The following is a 25,791-nucleotide window of genomic DNA, read 5'->3' as shown; positions in this document are numbered from 1 at the left end:
AAAGAATGAAATAGTAGGAAGATATTTTTCTAAAGGCAATTCATCTTTTTGTCTTTGTCCCCATGTTATCTGAGAGCCCCTGAATAATTTGGCAAATTGAAGGAGAAATCACGCTTGCAACAAATTAAAAAATTCAAGATACGAACAAAATATATTCACTTATAACAAATGCAGACAAAACTGGTAATATATTTTAAAAATCTGAAATTGGATTTTATTTGTGCATGGTTATTAATGTTTTTTGTAGATGTTTTCTTAGTTGGCTTCATGTAGACTAAAAATAACCCACAATTTTTTTTCCCTATACCCACATTGAGGTAGGTTTGATTTCCTGCTCCTTTTTTTATTCAGTAGGTTTTTGTCGAGCTCCTCGCTAAATATCACCATCTACCACTAGTGCCATTTTTCAATTATGCTAATTTACTTACTGCACTATGGAGTATGTTTGCATGGAGCACTGTAGTATCCATCACCAAAGACCTCCACCTTCCAGGGCATGGCCGGTTCTTGCTACTATCAACAGGCAGGGGTTACAGGAGCCTTCGGTCCCACACCAGGAATCATCTTTACCCTAAATCATCAAGCTCATGAACCAGTGGGGATAACTTCACCCAGCACTGCTCTGTACTGATTCAATGACCTCCAGACTCACTTCTTTACAACTCTTGATCTCAGTAATACTTTGATTTGCAGTCTGTCTTCTTTTGCACATTTTTTGTCAATCCTTATCTGATTATGTATAGCTTTTAGTAAAATTCTATTGTATTTCTTTTTTCTTGTAAATTCCTGCAAGAAAATAAATCTCATGGTAGTATATTAAGTACATTGATAATAAATTTACTTTGAACTCTGATCTTTTTATAGGCATCAGTCACAACAAATCTGCCAAAAACCTTGACAAATGTTTACCCTTTCTAAAATTTTAAATGGGACACTTGGAAAAAGTAAAACAAATCAATAATTCAAATCAGAAACACTAACAATGCTGAAACTTCTGTTATAACAGCGAAGTAAGAGCCAAAATCTTTGATATGTTTGGAAGCAGATTGTGCTCTGCAAAAGTAAACTGATAGTTTGACTGAGAAGCAGTATCTACATAATATTTACTTTAAAAGAATCTCTGCGAATATTTTATTCATATAATACACTGCAAAACAACACTCAAAACTCAAGATATTTCTGTATATTTGAAATGATTGAAGATTGAATAATAATCACCATCGCTGCAAATAACTCCAAGTAAAGGGAAGTTCATTTGCTCATTGCCAGTTTATGAATGTCATCTTGCAAAATGGCTGACTTCTCCACTCTGGATCAAATTAGTTGCTTTACTGCAAGATTAACCCAGTACTAATATTGAGCATCCTGTGCCACTATAATGGACTGGATTAAGCTCTAATATACAATAGTTGGTAGTTTTATAATGAGCTATTTTCCATCCAAATCCAGTGTTCAGCAGAAATGTTCATTGCAAGGTGGAGGATGATGACACAACTGGAAGTTAGCAAACCCACTCTATCACTAGACTCACCATTGACAGAGTGAGTGGAAGTTTTGAAAGCAGATCTTCAGTTTTATAACAATCCTTAAATGAAATTTTCTTGTTACCCATGAATTTAAATTGGATTGCCAACCTTCACTAAAATAGTTCAGATTATTTTGTAGGCCAAAGCATTGAATGGAAGAGTTGGGATTTTACAGGTGTTCAGAACATTAGTCAGGCTGTATTTGGAGTATTGTGTCCATTTCTGGTCCCCCATACTGCATAATGACATGGTGGCAATAGAGAGAGTACAGAACAGATTCAGATGGAAGACTGTAGTCATGAGGAGAGAGAGGAGCTGAGTTAATTCTCACTGGAAAGTACAAGGTTGAAGGGTGACCTTATAAAGTGATGTGAGGCATAGGATAGGGTAGATAGCCAAAAACCTTTTCCAAGGGCAGACAAGTCAGGAACAAGAGGGCACAAGCTTAAAATGAGAAGGGGGAATTTAAAGGGAAACCTTGGGATAAATTTTCACCCACAGGATGAAGACTCTCTAAAACAAGCTGCCAAAGGAGACAGTTGGAGGCAGATACATTTATAGCACTTAAAAGCACATTGACAGGTACTTTGAATAGAAAAAGAGTGGAGCAATATGGGCCTAATATGGATAAATGGGATTAGCACAGGCAGGCATCATAATTGGCTCAGGTGAGGTAAGCTGTAAGGTGTGGTCTTTGTAGTTTGCTGTGACTCCAAGATTCTAAGTTTTTGAGTTTATTTCTCTTTCTTTTAATTCATATTTTTGGCTTTAATTAATTTATATTAGTCTAATGCTTCTGGTTTAATGTATTTTGACCATACTTATTTTAAAATACTTTTAATACTTTCTTAATTCCATCTAAATGTTGCTGAGGAGTTTCGGGTAGGGTAGCAGGTTCTGCTATCCAAAGCTTGGTGTCTACTTGCTCAGCTTTGCAGAAGGACTGTTACAGGAGACCTCTGGTATAATGGATCTCGTGGGGCTACAGTAGGCAAATGTATCTATCAATTTAACACAGGATCTGAGTGTAAGGGTGTAGGATAGACAGAGGACAATCCAGCCAATTAATGTAATATACAAATATTGTCCAATTAAAACACGAACACAACTACAGCAACAATGTTCTGTCAAATATTAAGAATCAATCAGAGCAGTGAAACACATTAGCAGTCTTTTGTTGCATCTTGGATCTTAATAATTTCCGAAGAATTTGAAAAGCATACCAAGCAACAGCCCAAACAGAATATCATATTTCTGCATCAACATATCTGAGCTCTCTCAATTAGACACACAAAAGCCTGATTGGCTATTTTAGGTGTCCACTATAAATAGCCATCTTAATATCTTTCAGGTATCATAAAGGCACAGTTGATCTTCAAACGTGGGTGCCATGGTATACACTTTATGCTCGTAATATCCCACATTGCCTTATAGTATAGGAAAAAACCATTTGGTCCACAGTGCAACCCAGTTCCACCACACCAATTCCCTGCAACCATTTACTTCACATTGCCATCATCTTCTCCAGATTCTACCATTCACTCATGCACTAGATGCGACTCACCGTGGCCAATGATAACACAATTAAACCTAACCAGAAATTCTTCAAATGAGGGAGGAAACCAGAACACACTGTGGACACTCTTGTGGTCATATGGAGAGCAACATGCAAATGAAAGCAAACTGTGCAGATACAAAAAGAAAAAAAAGAAGATTAATAATATCTAAGCAATAAATATCTAAAACACAAAATGAAGAGTCCTTGAAGGTGAGTCCATCTGTTGTCAGAACAATTCAGTAAAGTTGAGTGGAGTTATCAAGATGATTGAAGGGTAATAACTGATCCTGAACCTGGTGGTGTGGGTCCTGAGGCTCCTGTACCATCCTTGGGATGGCAGCAGCAAGAAGAGAGCTTGGCCTAAATGGTGGGGGACCTGATGATGGAGATGCTTACATGCCTCAATGCTCCATGTAGGTGTGCTCAGTGGAGGGGAAGCTTTTACTTATGATGGACTGGGCTATATCCACTACTTTTCATAGGCTTTTCCACCCAAGGCGAGGTTTCCATGCCACGCAAAAAAGCAGTTATAATACCCTTCAATATACATCTATAGAAGTTGGTCAAGGTTTTAGATGACATGCCAAATCATCACAAGTTTCGAAGAAAGTAGAGCCACTGTCATGCTTTCTTCGTAATGCCACTTGCATGCTGGACTCAGGACAGATCCTCTGAAATAATAACACTGAGGAATTTGAAGTTGCTGACCTTCTCCAGCTCTGATCCCTCGATGAGAACTGGCTCCGGGATCTCTGGTTTCCTCCTGTTGAAGTCAATCATTAGCTCCTTCATCTTGCTGATATTGAGTGAGATGTTGTTGTTGTGGAAGCACTCAGCCAGGTTTTCAATCTTCCTTCTATATGCATATTTCAGTATCTTCCTGTCCCATGGAAATTATTAAGAAATGTTGGATCTTTAAGCAATTAATTCTCAGTTACAGATTTTAAGGAAACCACACAATAGCCACCTGCGTGTGTGGAATTTGAACAGATTTCTGGGGGTAAGGGGCTTTTACTGGGTGGTCCAGTCTTCTTTCACCTCAAACACATGCCAATAGGTTTTGGCTTCAGTAAGAACCCTTGGCATAGGCAAATGTTGGAAGAATCAAAGAGATGTTGATTGCCATGTGGGAGGACAAGTTACAAAGCTATAGGGAATTAAGAAGGGCAATGGGCTTGCTCTTTAGGGAACTGGTGTGGAACTGAGGGGCCGAATGGTTTTCATTCTCCAACTTGCTCTTGTAATGAACAAGTCAAACTTCGGAAATGTCAAGAGTCATTTGATATTGAAAATTAGTATATCACTGAAAAAGCCCAATACTGTTACATTTGTTTCCACTTTGCTCTTATAATGGATTTTCTTCCAGAAGGATTTAAAGTTTCTTTCAAGTGAATTCTATAAAATAGATAAAATAAACCATTAAACCTTGTGTTACATTATATTTACTGGGCTGGTTATCTTCCTTGCTGCAACAATTTCCTGTGTCAGCGACTCAGAATCCCAAAAGCTCCGAGCAACATTCAGTCATCTCCTATGCTTCTCAATAATGTTCTACAGCTAAAAACGTAAATGTCTGTCTTGAAAGATATCACAACCACAATTTCAATCCCTCTAAATGTAAATAGTCATAGGCACATAAGAAAGTGGATCAGAAGTAATATTTGGTCTTAAATATTGATCTTTAATCCTGAGACAATGGCTGCTAATGCAAGTGCAATGGCACTTGCAGATACAAAACATTCTTCCCAGGAATCAACCTTATAAACCTCCTCTTTAAGATAAGAATTAAAATAAGGTGACTAGACTGTTAGCAGTTCTCCACATGCGACCTCACCTTGAATAGCTGAAGCAAGACTTATTCCTTATTTCAATAAAGACCACCATTCCATTTGCCTTCTTTTTTCTGTGTTTACCCTTGGGAAAAACTTGCTTATTCACCAAAACTCATAATCCCTAAAGCCTAACTCTCTAATGTTTGTCCCTCCATTCATTAAGATGTATTTACATTTGAAGAATAAACTTAGACATCTTTGGTGCTCTTATTAAGACCACTACTTATCACTTTTAAAATCATTATTATTCCCTGCTTATATACAAGGATTACGAGATAGTGAATAGCTTGCTCAACACCACCGTCAGGACTGCATTCAGTACTATTTAGCTTTGTCATTATCTTCAACTCTATCAGCAGTGGCACTTCCCTGAAAAGCAAAGATAGCATACATAGTTTCCTAATGCAAACCATTTTGAATTCCTCATCCTTCTAACAAGACTGAGTGGGAGCTCGTGGACTTCCTTGTCGGTAAGGTACAAAGATGGAATCAAACCGAACAATTGCTTTAACTCTACACTGAGAATAGCAGAAAGAAAAATGTTACCTGTACAACTCTGAGAAGTGTAGTTTGGCACCATATAATCTGCTTATTTAAAGATTCATCTTTACGAGATCTAATTTGAAAATGTAGGTTAATTTGTGCTAGTTTTTCCAAGCTGAATGTAAGAGATTTAGAACATATATTCTGAACTCCTCTGCATAGTCATTAGAATTTATTTATCATGTGAGCTTTAAAACAATGGGAAAAGAGACCAGTTTTAATCCCTGGTGTCCAGTGAATATGATTTATCCAGTTAATTACTCTTCTTTGAAAGAAGTATTGTTGTAGTGTTATCCACCATTGTATTATTTCCTATTATGTCCATCAGTCAGCTTGATTAAAAGTTGGCTTGTCAGTTTATATGTTTCTGTAATCAGAGATTCCCAACACCAACTCATGGGTTTTAATCCAATTTTACTTGCAAATCATTCAAAGCAGCATAGGAGGGAAAATAAAGAGAAACCGAAATAACCAAACAAACATGTTTAAAGAAAACAGTCTCAGCACAACAAATCGCACTGCTGTCAGATTATGTGGGCTATTATTTTAGTCTAAATGGCAATGATATGAAAATGTGTTTAAATGCCATCGGCTCATGAATGTAATTGTTTGTGATGGGGCAGCGTGATGATCATTAACATTCTACTTTCTCAGTGAAGGTAGTATGGAGCACAAGGCTCAGAGAAGATGGTGCAGCATGACCACTTGTGCAAAGTGGTCCACAATATTCATCTTTGGGGTCATTCAAAGGTTCCTGCACCATAGAAAATTCCTTATAAATATGCAACTCCCCAGAGACTTCTGGGTCCCTATGCTACTGGTATTCACTGGGCTTGTTTGGGGATACATTTTAATTTGAGATCAAGTTCTTACCAAGCATGAAGAGGATCTCCACGAAGATGTCACTCACGCTGGGTGGGTTCCTTGAAGCAGCAGGGTGATCATCTCTGCCGACGCTGAAGCAGACATTGTACGGAACAGTCACCGCAACGTAAAACGTTGCCAAGAGGATCAACCAGTCCCATCCGGCTTTGAAAGTGCCATAATGGAGCAGAATAAACCTGGATTTCTGAATGGCTGCAACTTTATATTCTGGGAGTGCTGGCTTTTCTCCAAATACATTCTGTTTAGAACAAAGAAAAGAACAAAAATTGCTTTATGTACTGTTACAACTGCCTCCAAGATAATTTCCAAACATTCAAAATACAGTAATTATTCTGAAACTTAATTGGAATATGAAGATCCCAATTGCGCACCAATCATAGATAAAGGCAAAACAAGGCTCTAACTAGGCTTGGGCCTACTCCGGCTGCGGATCTGGGACTTGGTCTGATTCAGGATACCACTGGCTTGCTTCTATTGTTTGGACAACTTGTTTTTTTTTCTTTTTCTCTCTCTTTCTCTGCACAGTGGTTTTTGGTTGTTTTTTTAGAAAATTGGGTAATTAGAGTTTCTTGTTTTGCGATTGCCTGTAAGCAGACAAATTTCAAGGTGTATAGTTTAAACATTCTTTGACAATAAATGTGTTTGGCTTTGAAATGGTTAACAGGTAGGAGGTAGAAAATAGGGGCACGTGGAATAATCTTTGTAGGACACAATTTGCCAATGCTGTTACATGAGGAGTGGTTTTTTGCCACAGATATTTAAACATTTATCAATGAAGGAAAAGAGCTTTGTATATCCAAATTTGTGGATGACTCTAAATAATGAGGCACTGTAAATCCTGAAGATGGGACCAGTGCATTGTAAAGATAATACAAGGAGAGATTAAGTGAGCGGTCCAAATGATAGCAGAGACAAATTAATTTTCTGTTTAACACTGGTGAACTAGGAACCATGTTCAAGCAAAATAATTTGCATTTCTTTTTATGCAATTCACTGAAATTAAACATGTAGGACAATTGAATGTGTTTTTCTGTGCTAGCAATATTACAGAAATGATAGGTGAGTGTGACTTTGCATTAATAAGGTGATTTAGGAATGAAAAGGTGTCACACTAATGGTGATAGAGTTCTTGCATTTTGCAGGGCAAATAATTTCCCATTCAGTGTAGTTGTTGAAATGTTACAAATTAATTTTAACTCAAGAATATCAAAACTCTTTGAGATTTATAAAGATAGCATAAACAACCACAGGCCTTAAGAAACAATATGCATGTAACTCAATTACGGAATACAACTTCACAGTATATTTTGCAGCAAAATGAAGTGCTGATAGATTGACTTATCTGCAGACTTGCAGATGAGCACATTCAGTTAGATCTCTTCCACATGCAGGATTCCACCTTTGACAGGGCATGCAAAGTCATTGCTGCCATGCCTGAATAACATATTTTTTTCTGTGAACACTGTATGTATGTATTTCAGCAAACAGTTTGCAAGCCTGAAGATAAGGTCATCACAATTGAATCACGTGGATGCAGAAAGACAGCTTTGGTGGGAAACCCTTCTACTGTCATCAGGACAATTGTTCAGCTCAACTGCATCCTTTATAGACAATTTATTGTTTCAATTGTAAAACAGGATACCTAGCATCAGCTGGAAAAGCCAGGACAGCATAATAACTATAGGAGGTGACAGACTACAGGTGTCAGGACAATAAGACAGTAAACCTCATTAATAATCATAAAAATGTACGCTAAGGAGTCACTGAAGAAAACATAATTGCAATTCTGTTAATAGGTAGTGACATGAAGTGGTTTGCAGACAACTATGATAGCAACTGGATAAAATATTGAAGCAAACACAAGCACTGGTGTAGGACACATTTACAGAAGTTCAGCAAGAATGGATTAATCAGCAATGGTGTGGTAATGTGTATGCATCAGGTGAAGCCCTAGCGATATAGGGACAGATTGTGTGACAGCTCTCCACAATGATCCAGAAGTTGAACTACCATGAACTGTTGGTAATTGCACACACCTTGTCTGCCCTTCAGGCAAAGTCTGCCTGAAGGAACTCAAGCTTGACTGGAAGTGTCAAACTTAACGCAGTATTCCCTGGCTTTTGATGTGGAATGAGCACTTGTTATTACAGCTTGGAGAGAAATTTAAATTTGGCAAAATGCAAATGCAGCTGCAATTTGTTCACGATGTGAACAAGAAGTATGTAGATGAGATAATGAAACTGGAATGTCATGAGCACTGGTGAAAAGGGACATACTGGTGATGCCCATTGTGGTGGTCTGCATTTCATACAAAACTGCTTATTATGGCAGCAATGGCAAAGTGACAAGATCAGTTGTAGATGGTGAACCAACCTGGCATGTGGGGTTTTCAGATGGTACAGCATAGCAACAGGCCCTTTGGCCAAAAATGTTGCGCTGAAATAATTAAACTAGTAATTAAATGCCTAACTAAACTAATTGTTTCTGTCTCCACAATATGCATATTGCTCTATTGTCTGCAAATTCATGCACTTATCATTCAAATCTGCCTTTACTACCTCCCCTGGTAGTACAATTCAGACACCCACCACTCTGTGTAAAAAAAACTGGCTCTTTGACCTTACCCCTCACATCTTAAATGCAGCATCTCTAGTATTCAACATTTCTAAAATACAATCATGAAAGACCAATTCCTTGCATTTGTCCTTATTTTTGTAATCAAGTCAAAATTCTGATTGCAACGTTAATGGGGTGGCAAGTGGGGCGGGGGAGAGAAAGGCAAGAGTGGATTTGGGGAATAAGGCAGTTGATGACAATTCTGCAGGTGCAGCTGCAGAAATTACAAAGCTGCTTAGGCAGATAACATTTCGAAACAAGAGCATGAAAATATTGTGTCAAGTTGGAACAACACACATACAGCCAGAATGATGACATTTGACCTTTTCACTAGAGAACACCAACAATACATTAAATGAGGGTATCTCAAAGCCAATCCCAACATCAAATCATAGGATTGCTGTATGTTCAAAATCTGGATACTAAGGCTGTGACTTTATTTACTGATCTGGAATGGATCAAAGTTCAAAGTAAATTTAGTACATATACACCACTACTTACAAACCCGAGATTTGTTTTCTTCTGGGCATGCTCAGAAAATCCAAGAAACACAATAGAATCAATGAACCATCCAACAGGACAAATAACCAATGCGCAAAAGACAACAAATTGTTCAAATACAAAGGAAAACAAATAATAATTATCAAGAACTTGAGATGAAGAATCCTTGAAAGTGAGTCCAGAAGTTGTGGGAACAGTTCAGTGATGGGGCAAGTGGAAGTTAGGGAAGTTATCCCCACTGGTTCAACAACCTGATGGTTGAGGAGTAGTAACTATTCTTGAACCTGTTGGTGTGAGTCCTGAGACTCCAGTCCCTTCTTCCTGATGGCTGTAGTGATATGACAGTGTGGTCAAGGTAGTGGTGTCCTCAATGATTGACGCTACTTTCCTGCAATAGTGCTCCTTGTCGATGTGCTCAATGGTGGGGAGAGTTCCACCTGTGATGGACTGGGCTGTATCCAAAACTTTTTATTAGATTTTCCATTTTAGTCCATGATACAACCAGTTAATATACTGCACTCTCCACCATACATCTATAAAAGTTTGTCAAAGTATTATATGTCATGCCGAATTTTCACGGTGTGTGCTGGCAATATCAGAACCCAAGTATGGAGGAAAGACAGGCTCCGATGTAGAGACAGCAACAGGAGTTATGGTGCATCTGTACTGATGGTGTTTGTGGAGGAGATGTTATTGCCAATCCAAATGGACTGGGGTCTGCAAGTGAGGACATTGAGGATCCAGTTGCACAAGGAGGTAATGAGGCCAAGGTTTTGAAGCTTATGGATTACTTCTGAAGATATAATGGTATTGAATGCTGAACTGTAGTCAATAAAGAGTTTCTTGTATGCATCTTTACTGTACAGCTGTTCCAGGGTTTGAGTGAAAAGCCAAAGAAATGGCAACTGTTGTGGACCTATTGTACCAGGCAGCAAATTGGAGGGATCCAATTGAATTGAATTGACTTTATTATTTACATCCTTCATTTATATGAAGAGTAAAAATCTTTACATTACGTCTCCATCTAAATGTGCAATGTGCAATTTATAGTAATTAATAATAAATAGTGTGCACAACAGGACAGTCAATATAACATAGAAATACAGTTGGGTCAGCATGAGTTAATCAGTCTGAGGGCCTGGTGGAAGAAGCTGTCCCAGAGCCTTTTGGTCCTGGCTTTTATGGTGCGGTAGAATTTCCTGGATGGTAGCAGCTGGAACAGTTTGTGGTTGGGGTAACTCAAGTCCCCAGTGATCCTTTGAGTCCCTTTTACATACCTGTCTTTGTAAGTGTCCTGAATAGTGGGGAGTTCACATCTACAGGTGCGCTGGGCTGTCGGCACCACTCTCTGCAGAGTCCTGCGAATAAGGGAGATACAGCTCTCATACCAGGCAGTGATGCAGCCAGTCAGGATGTTCTCAATTGTACCCCTGTAGAAAGTTCTTAGGATTTGGGGACCCATGCCAAACTTCTTCAACCATCTGCAGTGAAAGGCGCTGTTGTGCTTTTTTCACCACACAGCCGGTATGTACAGACCATGTGAGATTCTCAGTGATGTTTATGCCAAGGAACTTAAAGCTGTTCACTCTCTCAACCCCAGATCCATTGATGTCCATAGGGGTTAACCTGTCTCCATTCCTCCTGCAGTCCACAACCAGCTCCTTTGTTTTTACAATATTGAGGGAGAGGTTGTTTTCTTGACACCACTGTGTTGGGGTGATGACTTCCCTGTAGACTGCCTCGTTATTAACTGAGATTAGGCCAATCAGTACAGTGTCATTGGCAAATTTAATTAGCAGATTGGAGCTGTGGGTGGTAACACAGTCATGGGAAAACCGAGAGTAAAGGAGGGGACTTAGTATTCAGACCTGAGGGACACTTGTGTTGAGGGTCAGAGGGGCAGAGGTGAGGGAGCCCACTCTTACCACCTGCTGGCGATCTGACAGCAAGTCCAGGATTCAACTGCACAAGGCAGGAGGAAGGTTGAGGTCTCTGAGCTTCTTGCCGAGCCTGGAGGGAATTGAATGCAGAACTGTACTCCAAGAACGGATTTCTCACATTACATCCCTCTTCTCCAGATGTGTAAGGACGGTGTGCAGAGCTGTGACTATTGCATCATCTGTCGATTGGGTGCATTGGTAGGTGAATTGCAGTGTTGGTTGTAGCATGCTGCACATGTAGCCCTTGACCAGCCTCTCAAAGCACTTGCTTAATAATGAGGTGAGTCGACAGGATGCCAGTCGTTCAGACATGTTACCTTGGTCTTTTTGGGTACAGGAATAATGGTGGATGTTTTGAAGCAGGAGGGCACTCTATACTGGGAGAGGGCTAGTACACACTCTGAGTACCCGCCCTGGGATGCCGTCTGGTCCCGCGGCCTTGCGACTGTCCACCCGTTGGAAACACCTGCGTACTTTGGCCTCAGAGATGACCAAGCTACCGGTCACATCACCTGCAGGTCTCCTCAGTGTTGGCAACAGTGAATCGAGAGTAAAAGAGATTTAGCTCATCTGGGAGAGAAGCAGTGATGCTGCTTTCTTGTGACAGGACTTTACCCATGACAGACTGTGCCATATTGCAGGATTTTCCAATCTGCATTACACATCTGTACAAGTTTGTCAGAGTTTTAGATGTAATGCTGAATATTTGCAAACTCCTAAGGAAGTAGAGGTGTAGTTGTGGTTTCTTCATAATGGCAATTAAGTGCTGGGCCCAGGGCAGATCCTCTGAAATGATAACACTCAGGAATTTAAAGTTGCTGATCCTTTTCACCACTGATCCCTTGATGAGGACTGGCTCATGGACCTTTGATTTCCTCCTTGTGAAGTCAATAATCAGCTCTTTGGTCTTGCCGACGTTCAGGGCGAGCTTGTTGTGGTACCACTCAGCCAGATTTTTAATCTCCCTCCTATATCCTAATTTGTCACCACCTTTGATGTGGCATTCACCAGTGGTGTCATCAGCAAACATAAATATGGCATTTGAGCTGTGTTTAGTCTCACAGTCATACCTGTAAAGTGAGTAAAGCAGGTGACTAAGCATGGAGGTTGTGGAGAATTGTGAGGATTGTCCTCGCAACCTATGGACTCACTTTTAAGGACTCTTCTTCTCATGTTTTTGCTAATTATTGCTTATTTATTTATTCTTTTGTATTTGCAGAGTTTGTTGTCTTTTCTATATTGCTTGTTTTTCTGTCCTGTGGTCTTTCATTGATCCTATTGTGTTTCTTGGATTTATTGTGTACGCCTTCAAGAAAACAAATCTCAGGGTTGTATTCACGTACTTAGATAATAAATTTACTTTGGGCTTTTGATCAAGGCTTGAGTCTCAGCCAAGCATAGACATCTGGGTGGGATCTCGGAAAAACTTTGGAGGTGCATGGAATCAAGAATTACTCAGTAAAAGAGAATGGGAAGGTCCATTTAATCACCAACTACCTGCTCATGATTCCCAACATATAAAAGCTGCTAATAAATTAAACTGTGGGATTTACCAAAAGAGATTATCACAGAGTAACACAAGGGAACTGTTTGTCTTGACACTAGTGAAGCCTGCCATGGATGATTTCCATTTCTCAGTGTTTGGAGGAGATAGAAGACATACACGAGGCACACAGAAGGATGGATGTGAGGAAGGTTCTAGAGCAGTGGCTCCCGATCTGAGGTCCACAGACCTGTTGGTTAATGGCATTGGTCCTTGGCATAAAAAAGGTTGGGAACCTCTGTTCTAAAGGGATAGGAGAAATGTTTTTGGGAAGTGCACCCTGTAGATATGTGCGTATACCGGTTTGAATGTAACTGGTGCATTTCTCTACTCTGTAACTCTATAACCAAAGGTACATATGCTTTATTTGCGCAAGTAAAATCTGCTTAAAAATCATGAAGATTAGTTTTTGCCATTTAAAGAAACTGTTTATCAACTTCAAAAAATGAATTGCAAAGCTCTTTGCCTTATTTTATCAGTCCCTCCAAAGTGGGTGCACATCTCCAATGTATCTAAAATAACTGCTAGAGAGTAGACAAATCCCAGCTCCATTCCAGATCTCCAGTTGTCAGAAACATCTTCACTTGTGTATCCGTCCCTTGTTACTCAACCCTGATGCAATAGCTGAGAAAACTTTGTTCTTGATTAGCCAGGGCATTGAAGGATATGGGGTGAAAGCAGAGGAGTGGGGATGACTGGATGAAGTGGATCAGCCCATGATTGAATGGCAGAGCAGACTTAATGGGCCAAATGGCCTATTTCTGCTCCTAAATCTTATGGTCTTATAAAATATGGTAGAACAGAATCCTAAGAGGTATAAATAGTGATGTGGATAACTGAGTTAAACCTTCTTGACAAGGACATTTGGGAAATAACAGAAAAGTCATATGTGATAAATAGCACATCACTAGCATGCTATTTGCCCAACCAGCCCCTCTTCCACATAAGGCTTCTCTGGTCTTTCTTCAGGTAACATCACTTAAGCTTCTGATCTCCATTTCTTCATGTACTTGTCCAGTCTCCCCATAAATACACTGACGTTACTTGTCCAAGGTACTTTAACAGGACTTCCCAAATTTCCTGGATCCTGGACCCTTCTTGTTTCGTTGGGAACTCCAGTGATTTTTGTCTAACTGTGGGGTTAGGGGAGAAAAACACTGAAAAGGCTTTCTGAGTCTGAGAGCAAGGAACTGTTTGGCTGATTTAAGCGTGGGACCAGTTTGAAGAGGACAGAGTGTCAGTGTCAGAGGCAAGTGTTCAGCTTACTGCTTGCACGGTTTACTCGTCTCTGCAGCATACAACTAATGGGCTCCTGGATCGGTTGTGACTGGCTTTATGATTGTGGACTCCCTTGCATGAACATTATTTGCTTCCTTTATTGTTCGTATGACTTTTTTTTGACATATGGGTGCTTGATAGAGTTCTATTTTTAATGGGTTCTATCGGATTTCTTTGCTTTGTGGCTGCATGTAATCTCAAGGTTGCATATAGTATGCACACTTTGATAATAAATGTACTTTGAACTTTGAAAAAGGAATTCCTTGGGATGGTGCTCCCATGACAAATAAATTGAGATCATTTACATTTTTCCTTTTCATTTGTCAAAACCTTTACTCATCAAGAGCAAAAACAGTATTCGCAACACTTCAAAAACCAAGTTCTTGATTCTCCCTCCAAAGCACAATATACAAATGTTGTCTTTACATCATATAGCATTGATTTTGAAATTGGTGAAATGTTGTTTGTCTGCTCGAAACAAGTTAGTGCTGAGTTAAAAATAGTACCAGCTGAAAAGCGAAGGGGAAAGTAAACAGTACTATTATGCGAACTGCAACTGCCATATTCGTAATATACATTAGCAGAGCGGGAGGCAAAATGGTCATGCTATTCAAACATTTAAGGAGTAGGTGGATGGGTGAGGAGAGGTGTGGGAGGGGCAGGAAAATGGGAGCATGTTAGGAATAGGGATGGTGAGGGAAAGGGAGAGGATGGGACTGTGATTAGAGGGTACATGGAGAGCAATGGAGGATGTGATGTTGTCAGGGGATTGGAAGGAAGGGTATATTGAGGGTACATGGGGGAGATACATGATAAGGTGAGGGTACAGATGAGGCTGGGAACTGGAAAAATGAGGCAGTGCAGAGGATGGTGATGAAGATTAGAAGGAGAAAGTTAGGCAATGGGCACAGGTATGTAATGGTGAGGAGGAGAGGAGGTAAGGGGAATTGATTGAGAGGGGTGGTAATGCAGAGAAAAAGTACACTTTAATTAGAAACTCTAGAGATTTTGCAGATGCAGGAAAGCTTGAGCAACACACACAAAATTTGTGAGGAACTCATCAGGTCAGGCAGCATCTATGGAGAGAAAAGAACAGTCCACGTCTTGGGCCAAACATTTCATCGGGACTAGAAGGGAAGAGGGCAGAAGCCTGAATATGAAGTGGGGGGGGGGGAGGAGGAGGAGTACAAGCTGGCAGGAGACAGGTGAGTCCAAGCGAGAGGGAAGGTGAATAGATGGGTGGGGGAGGGAGACGATTTGAGAAGATGGGAGGCAATAGGTGGAAGAGGTAAAGAGCTGTAGTAGCAATCTGATAGGAGAGGATAATTGTCCATCAAATAAAGGGAAGGAGATGGGCAACCAGAGGGAGGTGATGGGCAGGACAGAAGGGTGGATGAGGGGAAGAGAGGAGGTGAGAAGGCCATCTGAATGAAGGAGAACAACAGGAGGGGTAGATAAAACAGGGGAGTGGTTACTGGTAATTAGTAAATTAATGCTCATGCCATCAGGTTGGAGATGTGAGATGTTGCTCTTTCAACCTACATTTGGCCTCAGTGATGGTTGAGGAGGCTGTTGACAGACATGTTGGGTAGGAATGGGACGTTGAATTGAAATGGTCACCATCACGACATCCTGGCTGTTGTGACAGGCAGAGTGAGGGAACCGCTTGAAGAAGTGGTTCCTTAATGTGTGTCTTTTCTCACCAACACAGAGGAGGCATTGGATGCAATAAATGACCCAATAAGACTCACAGATGAAGTGTTGCCTCACCTGGAAGGACTGTTTGAGGACTTGAATGGTGGTGAGGTAAGGGGTGTGGGTTCATTTGTCACGACTGCAATGTTAAGCACCAGGAGGGAGATCTATGGGAAGGGATAAGTGGACTGGAGAGAGTAATTCCTGTGGAAAGCTGGGGTGTGGTGGGGACAAGATAAGCCAAGTGGTGGGATCCATTTGAAGATGGTGGAATTCGGTTGAAGATGGTGGAAGTTCTGGAGAATGATGTGCTGAATATGGTGGTTCATAGGATGGTAGTTGAGGCCAAGGGAAACCCTATCCTTGTTATGTCAAGGGACGATGGTGTGAAAGCAGTCATACAGGAAATTGAGGAAATTTGGGTGAGAGTAGCAGTGATTGTGGGGGAAGGGGATCCCTGCTTTCTGAAAAAGGAGGACATCTTGGATGTTCCAGGAAGGAAAGTCTCATCCTGAGAACAGATGTGGAGGAGGCAGATGAACTGAGAGAAGGGAATGACATTTTTACAAGTGACAGGATGGGAAGAGGAACAGTCAAGATAACTGTGAGAGTCAGTGTGTTCGTAAAAGACATCAGTAGGCAATCTGTCTCCAGAGATGGAGTCAGAAGGACCTAGAAATGGGAGCGAGGTATCAGAGATGGATTAACTAAATAGGCTGGAGGCAAAGCTGATGCAATTGATGAGCTCACTGTGTGTGCAGGAAGCAGCACCAATGCAGTCGTCCATGTGCAGGAAGGATGGGGCGTGTACTTACCATATTGGCAACTTCATTTTAGGAAGATACTGTCCCACCTGGGATCTATATTACCATTTCTATAACAAGGTCAAAGTCTTTGAGTTTTCCTGATCAGCAGCATTATGGGAGCAGATCAAGGGCAGTTAGCAGTGGGTACTATATGCAGTCTTGAGAAGCAATAACTTTTGAGAACCTACACAAATTACACAAATATACTATGATTACAGTAAAGAGTATATTTCTGGTATTAGCATTGTACAGGATTTGACAAGACTTTCAATGGTGCAATGATACAGGATGCCTTTGCCATCGTTTCATAAAGTCATAGGAACTTGTGACTCAGGAATACAACTTTTTATGTGGCATGCATTTTGGGAAACATAGATATGCCCATCTTAATCTTTGAATACTAGATTCAGAAAATTATTGCATCTCCCATGCCTGCTGCTGGACATTGAAAATTATCCCCAAACCTATTGGATCTTATGTGACCTCATCCAGTTTGTATAGTCTTCCCTACCATGATGGGAATGTGGCTTCTGACTGAGGTTTGCTATCAGCTGCTCCTTCTTTGCTACTTCAATGTCAGAATTGATTCTGTTCAACCTTAGGGTTGTCCAACCCTATAACCCTTGACCCTCATCTGCTTTCTTCCAGTTTGCAATACTACCGATCAAAGGCTATCGAATGTTGTTAAATCTGTCTTTTATTCCAGGCCATATCCTTGAATTGTATTACATTGTATACATTCATTTTGTGTATTTGATCAATACACTCTATAACTGTTGTATTTCTGCATCCAACTTGATCTATCTTGGATGGATATTGCACCTTAAGGATGAAACAACTAGAAAAAACAAAAGTAAACAGTAAAACCGATTATCGCAAGCTACAATTTTTAAAGATCTTTGAGATTTTAGGTCCTCTAAAATAGACTAGCAGTAACAGCCGGACTTCCACACTTAATAATCCCTTCCCTTTACTTACACATATTTCAGTTTAAAAACTTGTCCTTAATACCTCCTGCAGACCTCTCATTGAACAGATTTAAATCAGGAAAAACAGGGAAGCTATCAGTTGATTCAAGTGAAAAAGCAGTGACTTTTTCTTCCACGGGGTTATGATGCGGATTTCCATTTGTGCATCATAACAGTGTTTTTACTCACAAATTGGGAACTGAGGGATTGTTCTTGTCTGGACCGCTTGCCAAACTTTGAGTTCTCTTTTCCCTTATTTTGCAAGCATGCATTATTAAAGAGAAATGAAAAGAAAGCATGCATTTTACAGTTAAACCCAAAATATGAAACATAAAGAACAGCAAAGTGAGGACATTTCAAACACCTAAGCTTCTTTTCGTTATTGTAAATACAAATTTTTAAATTATTTATTTTCATATAATAATTAATTCAAATACATATCAATCATGATCTAATCAAGCAGTGGATCAGAGTAATGGGGATGGAACCCCTTGTCTTGTTCCATTGTATTTATAATTATTTTTGCTATATAATATTGAAAGATAATACATAATGACACAGCAATGACAGATTCTTAAAGCTCTTTGTTTGTTACCATACCTTGTGGCACCACTGAAATGGCTTAAACTACAAGAAATCATGATGAATGCAGCTTACCCTGCCTTAAAATTAGTTAAATTAAAGTGAGCCACTGAGAAATAACAGATATCTGAAATGTCCAAAGAACCATTTGGTGCTTTGTAGAAAACTATGCGGCATATACATAACATATTATTTTACAACATTCCAACGGTGATCTTGCAGTGCTGCAGGCAGCATTAAATTATCACATCATTCTTATAATGCAGAACCTTTCTATGACAAATCAGTAACAGAAGTCAGCAACTTCAGTTGAATTATTTGAGCCAAAAAATACTTCTTGAGCCAAATCAATCCTACTCCTCCTGATATTCTGAAAGTTACAAATAATCCTGTTACATAGGGGTTGTGTTGTTTTCCAGAACTGCAAACTGTGAATTGTTCTGGTCAAGAAAAATAGAACACCGCATCGAAGTAAACCTGAAAACTCAGGAACATGTACAGAGTTTCTGCACTTCTCAAATCACCAACTTTACCCACAAAAAGAGTTGCAGAGAGATAAGAAACAGCGGCAGAATCTCCATTGGTCAGTGTATGATCCAGATGTGATGTTTGGTCAGTTAGGGATCCTACTTCTGGTTCACCACAGAATTAACACTGCTGGACTCTGAATAAGGACGTGGTCTAGTTTGACTTGATTTCTTATACTTTGATTTACATTTACTAAATGGGCTTGTGCATTAATAACGACCATCGCGTATAAGAATGGGTGAGAATCACACAAAACACCTGCTATTTGTTATGTTGCTATAGGATTTAAAACATAGATTTTTATGAATCAATATTTCCCCTTTAGCGAGCATCACTACTTCCTATACTGTATTAACATTCTGTGTAAGAGCCAAATATCTTGTAATCAATTATCACAAGATCTACCCCCATTGAAGACTCACAGTGTGAGACTTCAAAACATCTCTTAAAACATGAGTGAGTCATAGCAAGGATCTTCTGCAGTGCAACTGAAATTGGGGTGAAATTTGAGCTCTGTGTGACATTCCCATGTTGCATGGCTTTTATTAATTGCAGCTTTGTTACTAACACCCTGCAATCAGCTCCAGATATTCAGCTGTTCCCCATGAATGAGAGCAGGTGCAGATATACACTACTGCTTCCTCTCTCCAGCTAAATATAAACACAAGAGACCAGAAATCTCATGCCAAGCAGCTTATCTCTTTACAATGTTCGATTGGGAACAGAGCTAGATAGATTGGCAAATTCTGCAACAATTTATTGCACTAAGCCTCCTCCTTTTTATTTTAATCTAAGTGAATATTAACCCATCGATTCCTGATAGGATGACCCCTGACTTGGTTCATACACCGTCTCTGAAAAACACATAAATGAAGCCAGTCTAAAATAAGGACTACCATTATTATTAATATTACTGAGCTACAGTACTTGGGTGGAAAGGGTAGATATATGTCTCTACTAAAGGAGGTGTAAGGTGCTCCTTCTCTCTGCTAGCCTGCAGGTCACCCTTGGGCAAAGTATAGCACTTCCTTATCCCCCTCGCCCCCACTGATTAGAAGCCATGGTGCTGGATGGTCGTATGAGCAGCTGGTACATAGCACAAGTCCTGGTTATGCGACCACTGACGCCAGGCAGCCAATCCCTGAAGACTATTGATAACGGCTGGGGATATCCGTCTTGTAAAGACAGCTCCCAGAAGAAGGCAATGGCAAACTATTCTGTAGAAACATTTGACAAGAACAATCATGGTGTACACCGTGATTGCCCATGTCTTACAACATGGCACATATTGGATGAAATCACAATTTCAGCTTAAAGAGAAATGTTGATCCATCTCTTTTGCGTCCTTACTTTGATAAAGTATCGACTTGACTTTATTGTTGCTCATAATGGGCATTAAGTAATCTCTCAAAAATGTTGTAGTATATTAAAACAAAGATGTTCTTTTTTCCTTGTGTCACACTGGATTGCCATATGATGTTCCCCAGGATAAAACAAAGCTAGTCTGGTTGAATGGTAAATGTTACCCCTGATGAAGAGATACCTCTTTCAAAATACTCCAAGAGAATAACTAGGTTCATCTAAAATAAGTTTTGTTTATTATTATTATTATTGAGATGTGGCACACAATAGACGTTCTGGCTCTTCGAGCTGCACCTCCTGACTTAACCCTAGCCTAATCACAGGACAATTTACAATGACCAATTAACCTACTTACTGTGTGGGGGGAATCTGAAGCTCCTGAAGAAATCGCACAAATTCCATCTGAAGGATGCACGGGCTCCTTATTGATAACGTTGGAACTGAACTCTGAACTCTGACACTCCAAGCTGTGATAGTTTCGCACTAACTGCTTCACTACTGTGGCAGTTCTGCTAGAGAATGCTCCACCATTTCTTCTCTAGCTGTGAAAATTGAATAATGGGATCTTACTTCCACATAATGCTCAGTATCTAACTTAGGTCTTGGTTGCATTCTAAAGTGCCCTGGCATACAATTCCACAGTAAATACATGACCACAACCGAGTTCCGTTTAAAACAATACTAAACTGCAATACAAGTCAGGAAGAATGCAAGGATATGTTGGTGTGGAGTATGTTGAGAGATCATACCAGCATAGCAGGAGTTATTCTCATGAAGTTAAACAACACAAAAAGGGGCAGAGCAAAAGGAGGTTCGACACCACATCTGACCATATTGTTTCTTACTCGCTGCTTGATAATGGACAGAGGAACAACGTAGTAAGTGTTCCAGTGTTGATACCCCCCACCTTCAGCACAAAAGGAGAATCATATGTCAAGCTTAATCAAGAGTAGCAAATGCCTGAAAGAAAATAAAAAACAATACAGACATTTTGGCCATGTGATATTTTTGCTTCATCCCACTACAGAGAAGTTACCTTCCTGTGTCATGTGCTGATCACCAGAATAATAACCAAAGGAAAAAGACCTTTGTAGATGTTACATTCTTTAGCTATGTTATTTTACATACATTATTTAACTTCAGCTTGCTCTTGTCCTGCTTCTGCAAGTGTCCTGACAGATGGTATAACACAGCTCGACTCCTTCTCCTGTTAGCATTGAAACCTGGTGGCCTTGTGTTTTTGTAGATTTCCAAATCATCTGCAAGTAATAAGAAATAGAGATTAACGGAAAATTATCGTAATATGGCAATACACAAAGAGGCTACTTTTTGTGCGCGAACGTTAGCACTAGATGTACTATGTAGAGTACTCTGACTGGTTATATCACCGTTTGGTATGGCCGGTGGTGGGTACTATGCACAGGATTGAAGTAAGTTTTAGAAACTTGTGAAATTAATCAGCTCCATCATGGGTACCACCTCTGTAGCATCCAAGGCGTCTTCAAGGAGCAATGCCTCAGAAAAGTGGCTTCCATCATCAAGGACCTCCACCACCCAGGACATGCCCTCCTCTCATAGTTACCATTCCGAAGGAGGTCCAGAAGCTTGAAGGCACACACTCGTGAGTCAGGAACAGCTTCTTCCCCTCTGCTATCCAATTCCTAATTGGACATTGAACCCATGAACACTACCTCACTACCTTTCTTTAAATTTCTGTTTTTTGCAATACCCATCTTAATTTAACTATTTAACATACATACATATACTTACTGTAATTCATTTTTTTCTATATTTATCATGTATTGCATTGTCCTGCTGCCGCAAAATTAATACATTCTGTGACATAGTAAACCTGACTCTGATTCATTCGGAAGCTCAGGAACCAGCACCTAAGTGCCACCACAAAGAAAGGCCGACAGCCACTCCACACCCTTAGAAGTTTGCACAGATTCGGCAGGTCACCTAAAACTCAGACAAACCCCTATAAGATGCACAGTGGAGAGTGTGCTGACATTGCATTATGGCCTGGTATAGAAACATCAAAGCCTACAAAAAGTGGTGGATGCAGCCTGATCCATCAGAGGAAAAGCCCTCCCCACCACTGAGCACATCTACAAGGTATGCTGCATGAAAGACAGCGTCCAACATCAGGAACCCCCGCCATCCAGGCCAGGCTACCGTCAGGAAATAGGTACAAGAGTCTTAGGACCCACACCACTAGATTCAGGAACCATTATTACTCATCAATCATTAGGTTCCTGAACCAACATGAATTCACAGACCTGAACTCTAAATGCATTTTCAAGGACTCTTTCACTCACATTCTTAGTATTATTTATTTAATATTTATTATTTTTTTGTGTTTACACAGTTTTGTTTTTCAGCATTGGTTGTTTGTCAGTCTTTGTGTGTAGTTTTTCTTGCTTCTGCTCTAGTTCTTTATTCTACTGTGAATGCCTGCAAGAAAATGAATCTCAGTGGAGTATATGGTGATATATACATAGTTTGATAATAAATTTACTTTGAACTTACACACAATTCTACTTTGCAAGAAGCTGTCATTTAATAAAATTTTGAACAAATGAGGAAGTTACACCCCCCATTTTTAGCCAATACTTCAAATATTTTATGAAGCACAAATTAAAGTCTGGAAGCTTAACTTTAAAATAAAAGCTGAAATATTAAATCAATGATTAGAAACAATATTTTAAAGTTTCTTGTTTGATGTTTTCCGAAGGAACATCAATAGTCACTCAATGAAAACTCAAGCTTCAGGAATTAATACTGAGAAACTGTAGACTGTAGGTCTGACACGGTGGTCAGCAGCACAGGAGCACCGCAGGGGACTGTGCTCTCTCTGGTCCTGTTCACCCTGTACACATCAGACTTCCAATATAACTCGGAGTCCTGCCATGTGCAGAAGTTTGCTGATGACACGGCCATAGTGGGTGTGTCAGGAATGGTCAGGAGGAAGAGTATAGGAAACTGATGCAGGACTTTGTGATATGGTGCAACTCAAACTACCTGCGTCTCAATATCACCAAGACCAAGGAGATGGTGGTGGACTTTAGGAGATCTAGGCCTCATATTGAGCCAGTGATCATTAATGGAGAATGTGTGGAGCAGGTTAAGACCTACAAGTATCTGGGAGTGCAGTTAGACGAGAAGCTAGACTGGACTGCCAACACAGATGCCCTGTGCAGGAAAGCACAGAGTCGACTGTACTTCCTCAGAAGGCTGGCGTCATTCAATGTTTGTAGTGAGATGCTGAAGATGTTCTATCGGTCAGTTGTGGAGACTGCCCTCTTCTTTGTGGTGGCGTGCTGGGGAGGCAGCATTAAGAAGAGGGACGCCTCATGTCTTAATAAGCTGGTAAGGAAGGCGGGCTCTGTTGTGGGCACAGAACTGGAGAGTATGACATCGGTGACAGAGCGGAGGGCGCTGAGTAGGCTACAGTCAATCACGGAAAACCCTGAACATCCTCTGCACAGCACCATCCAGAGACTGAGAAGCAGCTTCAGCGGCAGGTTGCTGTCAATGCAATGCTCCTCAGACAGGATGAAGAGATCATTACTCCCCAACGCCATTCGGCTCTACAATTCAACCACCAGGAGCAAGACATGTTAAAGTGCCGGGGTTAGGACTGAGCTTAAGTTACCACTCAATGCACTTTAGTAAACTATTTAAGAACTTTTTAAAAGCTATTTATTAATGCTTTTTGGGAGGGTGATTTTAGATGCATATCATATTTATACTGAGTTAAATACTGTATGTAATTAGTTTTGCTACAATAAGTGTATGGGACACTGGAAAAATGTTGAATTTCCCCTTGGGGATGAATAAAGTATCTATCTATCTATCTATCTATCTATCTAAATCCATGTGATCATGTTGTGCAATTTTTTAGATCAGTGTTAGGTTCAGTGATACCAGATACTTCAATGAAAGTAGTAGATTCGAGGAAAAGAAGCATATTAAAGTTAACATTAGAATTAATTATCAACTTAAAACATGCTTAATTGTGCTCCCAGTATTTAGATCTGTCTTGATGTTTTTGTTTAAGTGTCTTTAAAATTAATAATCATTTTAATTTTAATACTCATTAATTTTTAAGAATTGTATTAACATTTGTGAATACAGAGACTTTCATAGTCTATCATAACAGCATATTAGCCTAGTCATTTCCATTTTATGATTAATCAGAATGTCACAATTAATCTGGAATACAGTGGTTTGGTCATTAGTAATCCTATCATATGCTTTTGTAGCTAAAAATTTATTTAATTTTCCTTCATAGCAGATGAGTGAATAAATATTAAAATTCTAATGATCACATCTGAACATTTTAAATAATTGAACAATTTAAGCAAATATCTGCTTCCTCAAATGGATCTTACCTATGCTGTGGTTGTTTACTGAATTAACTCACAATACCGTAATGAATTAGGAATGCGATCGGGAGAGTTGCAATTTTCAGGAGTTTAGTAATTGGTAAATCCCACAGAGAGAGAGAGAGAGAGAGAGAGATATTGAATCCAATTTTAATCTAATACAACCTCTACTGGATCCAATGGAGGAGAAATATTGTGACAACTGTGACTAACAGATGGAAAATTAAATTTAAATATACCCTATTCTGAAAAGTGGAATTGAAATCCTCTCTGCACCATCACAACCATTAACGTTGCACCTCTGGCAGAATGAGAGAGATTAAAACATGAAATGGACGTTTATTCAGAGAAAAAGTACAAGATGCTGGAAATAAACAGCAGGTCTTTTCATTTCAGGACTGTGTGATGCCAATAAATCCATGCCCTCAAAGATATTGTGAACAAAAGACCATGCTCTCTATTCCCCACTATCCCTTTAATCTATATTCCAGATGACCATTTTTACAACCTATCCCCAGGACAACTCTGGCCTCACTTTGTCAAAGATTTGTCTAAACATCTCTGCCCCATCTCTGCATCTTAATGCTAATAATTTTTCCCCTTCCCAGTGCTAAGAAGGGGTCTCCAACTGAACAACAATGCAGTTTCTCTTTCAACAGAAACTGCCTAACTCGCCAAAAGTTCCAAAACTTCTTGTTCATATTCCTTTCTGTGATATCAGACTCCAACTGAAGTGTTTTTCCCTTTGATGCCCAATTGCCAGATTCCACTTTTGGTCAAAAATTCCCTTAATGTCAAGGTCAGGCACTCTCCCTTCACTGCCAATGAAGCAAAGTCTTTGAATATTTGTAAAGCAGAGGCAGAGAGACATTTAATAAGCCAGGAGGCAAAATGTTACCATGGGTAGATGAAAGTGAGGTAGAACCTGATCAATCATGATATTAAATGGTGGATTAGGTTTGAAGGGACAACTGGTCCATTATTTTTCCTAGTTTCTAAGTATATGCCATTTTTCTTGCCTTAATACTAGAATGAATTTGCTCAGAGATATATTCCTCATAAGTGTTAATGTTCTGTTTGAAATTCATTGAACATTGATCTTCACAGACATATCTTAAATTAACCATTTATCAGTACATCTTCTGGGATTTTTTTCAGTTTTACCAAGTATTGTGTATATGTCTGTTGATGTCACAGTCAAGTTTTTAGTGTGAAGCTGTTATAGAAATAGTGGTCT

General features: G+C 39.7%; 1 protein-coding gene across 1 annotated transcript in view; it reads right to left on the bottom strand.

The window, feature by feature from the left end:
- The window catches only part of kcnh3 (potassium voltage-gated channel, subfamily H (eag-related), member 3), a 604,827-nt gene that overhangs the window by 245,348 nt on the left and 333,688 nt on the right, over positions 1-25,791 (bottom strand). The window contains exons 4-5 of the mRNA XM_059966998.1: positions 21,292-21,422; positions 6,333-6,582 (exon numbers count right to left, since the gene is read on the bottom strand). Of these exons, the coding sequence (XP_059822981.1) occupies positions 6,333-6,582; positions 21,292-21,422 (381 nt within the window). The remainder of the gene's footprint in view (positions 1-6,332; positions 6,583-21,291; positions 21,423-25,791) is intronic.

This window comes from Hypanus sabinus, chromosome 4 (assembly GCF_030144855.1).
Source record: "Hypanus sabinus isolate sHypSab1 chromosome 4, sHypSab1.hap1, whole genome shotgun sequence".
Taxonomy (NCBI): domain Eukaryota; kingdom Metazoa; phylum Chordata; class Chondrichthyes; order Myliobatiformes; family Dasyatidae; genus Hypanus; species Hypanus sabinus.
This window is presented reverse-complemented; position numbering and strand designations above follow the sequence as displayed.